This window comes from Triticum dicoccoides, chromosome 7A (genome assembly GCF_002162155.2).
Source record: "Triticum dicoccoides isolate Atlit2015 ecotype Zavitan chromosome 7A, WEW_v2.0, whole genome shotgun sequence".
In the NCBI taxonomy this organism is placed as follows: domain Eukaryota; kingdom Viridiplantae; phylum Streptophyta; class Magnoliopsida; order Poales; family Poaceae; genus Triticum; species Triticum dicoccoides.
In genome coordinates this window covers 652,133,839-652,140,906 of record NC_041392.1, presented here as the reverse complement: position 1 = coordinate 652,140,906, position 7,068 = coordinate 652,133,839, and the positions used below count along the sequence as shown (strand labels likewise).

General features: G+C 46.4%; 1 protein-coding gene across 1 annotated transcript; it reads right to left on the bottom strand.

Moving 5' to 3' along the window:
- Window positions 1–2,032: 2,032 nt before the first annotated feature.
- On the bottom strand, window positions 2,033–5,101 carry LOC119328202 (cytochrome P450 72A15-like). The gene is made up of 5 exons (XM_037601228.1): window positions 4,759–5,101; window positions 3,940–4,160; window positions 3,571–3,815; window positions 2,798–3,176; window positions 2,033–2,714 (listed from the first exon to the last, which is right to left on the bottom strand). The coding sequence occupies exons 1-5, from the start codon at window positions 5,072–5,074 to the stop codon at window positions 2,289–2,291; spliced, it is 1,587 nt and encodes a 528-aa protein (XP_037457125.1). The 5' UTR covers window positions 5,075–5,101; the 3' UTR covers window positions 2,033–2,288.
- Window positions 5,102–7,068: the final 1,967 nt, after the last annotated feature.

Here is a 7,068-nt window from a genome sequence, read left to right as displayed (position 1 = left end):
AGGTCGTGGTTGATCAATCGATAAAAAACATGAATTCAAAAATATTCATGGATTTTAAAAAAGTTCAAAAATACAAAAGTTGATAAATTTGAAAAAAGTTCATCGAATTTGAAAAAAAAACTCATCAAAAAGTGAAAAAGTTCAACGAAAAATAGAAAAAGTGAATCGAATTTGAAAAAATTCATCGATTTCAAAAATATGTTCACAAAATTGATTCTTTTCATCGAATAAGTAAGAAGAAAAAATAGAAAAGGAAAAAGGGAAAAAAAGGAAAGAATGAAAAAGGAAAGAAGGAAAAGGGAAAGAAGCAAGAAGAAAATATGAAAAAGCTGCAACTTATTAGGTCAGGCTAAGTGGCCGTGTTGTTAGTGCAGCGTCCCTCGAAGTGGGAGGTCACCGGTTAGATTCACTCTATGGGCGCAGTTTTTTGCGTTTTCAAAAAACAGATAACAGAAGGGGAGTTGGGCCGGCCCGGCGCGGAGGAACTTCAGACGCCTGCATACAAATGGGCGCCTGAAGTGCCAAATTGGAATCACCATGTTTATTGGCTTATTGCCCTGCAGCCCTGACCGATTCATTGTCTAGGCGGTGCAATGCGTCGGATAGGGAGGCAGAGGTGTGGAGGTGAGGGGAGCAGATGGGAGGGCTCGCGTGCAGGCACTGGGCCGTCGTGGCGTCGGTCTTGGGTGGCTTCCATGCGAACCCTGGCCGGTAGCGGTAGGGAAGGAGGGGGAGGAGGATGATGGAGATGGCTCTACAAGCCAGTGCCATGCCCACGGCGGACTGGCACAGCTCCTCGGCACACTCAACAGGTGCCCTCGTGGCACTTTTTTTGCCAACTCAGTCTGACTGACGGGCTCGAACAATTAGTGACGTCATCAAAGCAATTAACATTTATCATCAGTATTGTTTGCCAGTGTTGGTCTTTGCGTACGGTAAAGTTTGCCACAGATTGCAAAGGGGTGATTTTCTGCTAATGACACCTTTATTGTGGTGACCTGCATCTAAACTCAGTTGCATACCAGTCAGTTAAACCAGCGTGTAAGGCCCTGTTTGGTTCATAAGTCCTAGGACTTTTTCTAGTCCCAACTAAAAAGTCTCTCCCTGTTTGTTTCCAAAGAGTAAAAAGTCCCTAGTCCGTCCCTAGAGGTTATTAAATGACCATGTTACCCCTAGTATACAGAAAAATAACAACCAACAACACCATGGGGCGGCGGGCCAATGGGTGCATGAAGGGATATTATTGGAAAAGTCCCAAAAAAGACTCTCCTTGAGAGTATTCTTCATTTAGTCCCAAAAAGCAACTTTTAGTCCCTAGTAGTCCCTCCTGTTTGGTTAAAAAGTCTTTAAGAGGGACTTTTTCTAGTCCCTACACCAAAAAATCCCTAGAAACAAACACCCCCTAAGTCTGTTTTGCGCAAATGCTAGAACAAGGGTGCGTGAATGTCCAATTGTTTGTGTAGGATTCATACCCATGAAAAGATTGTAATCCTTGGTCTCTTAGAAAAAAAACTGTAATATGTAAATTTTAGCTGTTGCTCCTGTTGCATGGAAGTACATCAAAGTTTTCACAAATTTACCTATAATTTCCCATTTTACATATGTATTTGGTTTGTGTGCCCCTTTTTTTCGCGAATACTAGCAGTTTGTCAACTTGATAGACAAAAGGCATACCTACAGTCGTTGTATAGTGGGATATCATTCTTTTTTGTCCAGTTGGTTTTTTTAAGCTTCGAATTCGATCTATGAAAGGCATTCTTGAGCTTTATCTGTATTCTAATTCTTCTTTAGTGCATACATGAAACAACTATCCCCAGGTTTGTTTTTCTCCCTTTGATTCATGCTGAGCTTTGATTGAGCATGGTTATAATTAATTCTTCTTTAGTGCATACATGAAACTACTATCTCCAGGTTTGTTTTTCTCCCTTTGGATTCATGCCGAGTTTTGATTGAGCACAGTTATAATGCAGACAATTTCTGGTAAACAACTCCAGTGTAAGAAAGACTTTTCAGTGTCATTTTTTCTTTAGCCTGATAGAAGGAGCTTTTTTTCTGCGAGCATCATGATAGGAGTTCCATTGAATGGAAGTTACAGACCTGCAGTACTATTATGAACTGAAGCAAACGAGCAATTCAACTGAAACTACTATCTCAATTCGCTCAGTTATTTCAAAAAAGAGTACACAAAAGTAAACCTATTTTTTTGCGACTACAACATGAACTAGTTGCTATGTTTATTCAGCCAAAAGCTAACATTCAGTCATTCACTGCCCCATGAGAAAGCATGCTCATATCTTCTTCAGCCTAATTTGCGCACCGTGCTGCGGCTGCAGGGTTATCACGGTGTACGGTGCGTGAATGTAGGACGGCGAGAGCTCGAACGAGAAGCGCTGGAGGATGATGCTCAGAGCCATCTTTGCTTCCAGCAACGCAAAGTTCTGGCCGATGCATATCCGAGGACCCCCTCCAAAAGGAAAGAATGCCGCCGGATGTTTCGCTGCATTTGAGATGCCATCAGCAAACCTCTGTGGATTGAATTCGCTTGCGTCTTTTCCCCAAATATCAGGGTCATGGTGGATAAACAGAATGGGCAACATAAGGTTCACGCCTGCCGGATATTTGATGCCGCCAAGCTCCATTGCCTTGTAAGTTCTTCGCGTAAGGAAGGTTATTGGCGGGTACAACCTAAGAACCTCATAGAAAATCATTGTAACCTGCAAAATAGTACACAAGATCAAGAACATTATTCCAACCGTTGTAACTTAAAACATCACATTATCATCAATTTCGCACTTACAATCTTAAGGCGACCCAAGTTCTCAAAATCTGGTGTGGTTCTTCCAAAGTGATGCAACACTTCCTCTCTTGCCTGCTCTTGCCACTCTGGGTGCATGCTTAGCACAATTAGTGTCCATGTGAGCAAGACAGATGTTGTCTCCATACCTGCAAAGTAAAATAACTTGCATTCCTGAATTATATCTTCAATACTCAGTCCTAGATTTGCCTTCCCATTTGATTGTTGCATATTTGACTCCAAGAGCAATCCTAGCAAGTCATCGCTGCTAGCTTCACCATTTTTAATAGCTCTTTCCTTTTTCCCAATAATGCCTCGCAGAATCATGCGGATCTCACGATCAATTGCTCTCATCCTTCTGTTGTTCTTTGTTGGGAAGAACCTGAAAATGTTCTGACATGTCAGCATTTGAAAGAAAATCTTGGTTGCTACTCGCTCTGTATCTAAAAGTTCTTATATTAGTTTACAAGATGGAGTACTATTTATCTTTACCATCGAAAGACAAAATGTTCCTTTGATCAGCCTTTTTTTTTCAACGAACTTTTCACTTTGTAAAAAAAGTCTAGTAGTTTCCTTTCAAATTTCATTTGAGCACCTCTAAGGGGAGTTAAACTGCATGTGCCTAAAATACCTATTTTTCGTCAAATGTCACAGACCATATATGCAGTGCACTACTCCATTTGCTAGAAACGTTACGAGCTTGTGATATAAAGTTTATAAGTACTCATGTCTGCAAATCGAAGGATTTTTGTTTTTTGTGCAAGAAAAGAACTTACCAGTAGCCTGGGATAAAAAGTGTCTGAAATGCCTGTATCAGCCGTTCACCTAACTCCCCTTGCAGCTGGAATATTTTCATCCCCTCCTGAAAATTGCTACCAAATGCTGTTCTCGAGATGACATCTCCGGTAAGATTCTGGAACTCAGGACAGAAGTCAATCTCACACGATCCGTCAGCGGACATCGAATTCTCCCATCTTGTAATCATCTCTTCACAGCAAGCAGAAAAAACTGGCAGCATCCTCTGCAAACGAAACACATCGGCCTATGAAAAGCGCGCATTATCCTGCATCTTTTTTACCCATGCATGTTGCGACTCGAAGTGAGAAAATATTGGAAGCCACTAGAAATTTGCACTGAACGGGTACCTTTATCTTCTCATGGTGAAAGGCGGGATTGAGGATTCTTCGGTGCTTTGCCCATTTCTCGCCTTCATGATTTGCAAGCCCGTTGGCTAGCAGCCTCCCAATGCGGGTGCTCCTCTGTTTCCCGAAGTGTCCAAACTTGTTGGACAGAATTTCTCTCACTAACTCCGGGTCTGGAACCATCACCCTTGGCGTTGGGCCAAACCAAGTGAAGGACACTTTCCCTGCATTCGGAGATACAGTAGATATTCTGTTCTGTTAAAAAAATGCGAGAAAGATATTTTGTGATATGACAATTGAAGTGCATGATGTGGTTTGTTAGTAGCTCTAGCAAGATACATGCCCGCAAATATGAAATATCCCACAAACATACGACTTCTGTCTTTCATGCCGAACATGCTATGCAGTGTATCAGAGATTCAGAGCACATCCCTGGAAGAATAGAAAAGGAGAGATTGCACAAATACACTACTCTTGGGGCTGTGGTATCACAAAACCACAAATCTAGGACTAACGGGTCACAAAAAAAAAACCGAAATTGCTTTTATTGGTCAGTTAAGCAGAATTATGACATGTGGGTCCCGCGTTAACTGGCTGTAGCAATGGCTTAGATTGAGCACATGGTTTTATATCAGGAAAGTTCAAAGCGTCTGAAAAGAAGTTCCGACAACTGTTAGTGCGCAGCCCAGTTTAAGTTAATCTCCCAACAAGCACATGCTCCGACGCAAGGCGATGCTAGCAGATGGCTCAAAGCGCAGGCACTACTCGTCCTGACGCCACAAAAAATGAAGAACTTCAGGATTTCAGGACTGAAAAGCTTACCGTGCTCCTTAATGGCGTTGGAGAACATGGGCAGCACGCGGGGGGCGATGTCGTGGTCACCTCGCGGCATGGGCCGCGACCGGGCCTCGGCGTTGCACCGGGCGTTCTCCGGTATGTCGCCGGTGAAGAGGCGGTAGCGGGTGCCCGTGATTCCCTGGGCCCGCAGCGCCCGGCCCAGCCGCCGCGGCGTCCACCACGCCCACTCCAGGACCCAGGCGGCGAACCACAGCAGCGCCACGGCCGCCGCGGCGCCGGCGACGCCCCACGGGGAGCGAGCGGCGTCCGCCAGCAGCGTCTGGAGGCCCTCGGTCGCCATCGGTACGGTGGAGGAGAGGAAATCCAGGAGAAGCACGGCCGCTCGTACTACATGTGTGGGCTGTGGTGGGAGGGGTTAAATACATGTCGGCTGGCGTGACACGTACTCATTGATTATTATCCTTCTAGAATCTAGAGGCGTATGCTACTTGGATCTCACGCATTGAAGGACTGGGCTAGCTGTGCCAGTGTGGTCGCACACTCGTCAGTCGATCAAATCTAGAATAATCCGGCGGGTCTCGGTCATGCGCGTCAGGCGTTACGTCACGGCGAGCCCCGGGCCAAGGAAAGCTCGGCTTGGCCTGCAAGCTCTCAGTGGCGGTGATCGAAGCAGTTCCGTCAGGCTTGTTTGTCCTGCGCGCCCCTGATCGCGGCTCCTCCGGTTGGCACCTTGTGCGGGGTGGGGAAGAAACGCGGCGCCTGCTGCAAGCCACGTTAGAGCATCTCCAGCCGCGTCCAAAATTTGGTCCAATCCTATTCCATAAGTCCGTTTTTCGCTGATTTGAGCAAAAAATGGCGTCGGCGAATCCAGACCGAACCTGGCGTGCTGAGGGCGCCCCGGAAGCCGGGGTGAGCGTTTTTGACGCGAAAGAGGATGGCCGCCGAGTCAGCGAGACGCCGTTTCGTTGCCCTCATCGCCTCGTTTTCTGCGGGAATCGATGTGAAGGCTGCCGCAACGGTCAGCCTCCATTGATGCCTCACGGGCGGCACAGTGAACGCGCCGCGACGCGCGTCCCACCCTCTCCCGCCACACGTCGCCCGGCATGAAGCCCGTTGCTGCCCGACTGCGGCTATAAAAGGCGACCTCCCCGCCGGTGGACGCCGAAGCCGGAGCCGAGATTGCTCCCGGTGAAGCCGGAGCACGTCGAGATGGTGGCCCCGACGACGAGTCCGTCCTCAAGTGGGAGAAGGAGGACTACGTTCGGGAGCAGGTACGCCGCCATCGACGAGCGTACGCGGAGCTCCAGGCCCGCGCCGTGGGCGCGATGAGGACGGCGTCATCATTCTTGACAGCGACGAGGAGGACGCAGTCGGGCCGTCCAGCGCCCCACCTCGTGTCGGCGGCCCTGGCCAGGGCTGCAGCTGGGACGGCGGCACAGGCGAGGCACGCGACGACGACGGCGACGATGGCGACGACGGCGACTACACCCGCTTCTACAGGCTTCTCGGCATGTAGACGACGATGACGACGGTGGCGGTGGCAGTGGCGACTAGGCGTAGTTTGGCGTACACTACTAGAAAAAGGGCTATAGATGAAATTGACACTAATGACGCACCAGAGAAGTGGTGCGCCACTACTATATACTAATGGGGCACTATGTGGTGATGCGCCATTAGTGTGGAAGACACTAATGACGCACCAGGAACAAGGTGCGCCACAAGTAATAATTTCTTTTTTCATTTTTTCAAACATACTAATGGCGCATCCGGGCAAAGTGCGCCATTAGTAGTTGTAACTAGTAATGACGCATCAGCCATAGAGTGCGCCACTACTGTATTTTTTTATTCTGTTTTTTGCAAAACTACTAATGGCGCATTGTTGCAAAGTGCGCCATTACTAGTTTAAACTAGTAATGACGCACTCTGCCACGGTGCCCCATTAGTATATATATATATAGAGAGAGAGTCGCGCTATTCGTCATCCTGGATGAGGAATAGTTATTCTTCACCCCCTCTATTGTACTATCAATGCACCGTAATTTTACGTTTCGTAAGTTTTGTCTTATTTTCAACGTAAAAAGGGACCGTAAGAAAATATATAACCGCCGTAAAAAATATTTTATGTTATGTAAAATTACAAATGTAAAAACATAGTCTAAAATACACATAAACTACAAATTTTCTTGTCTTATGACCTATATTTTTATTTTTTATGTCAAATTTTATGTAGTTAATCAACAGGAATGTAATTATTTGAATTCGAAACGTAATTTAATTATGAAATGATCGTAAGATTACCTCGGGTGAAGAATAACTTATTCTGCACCCTGATGA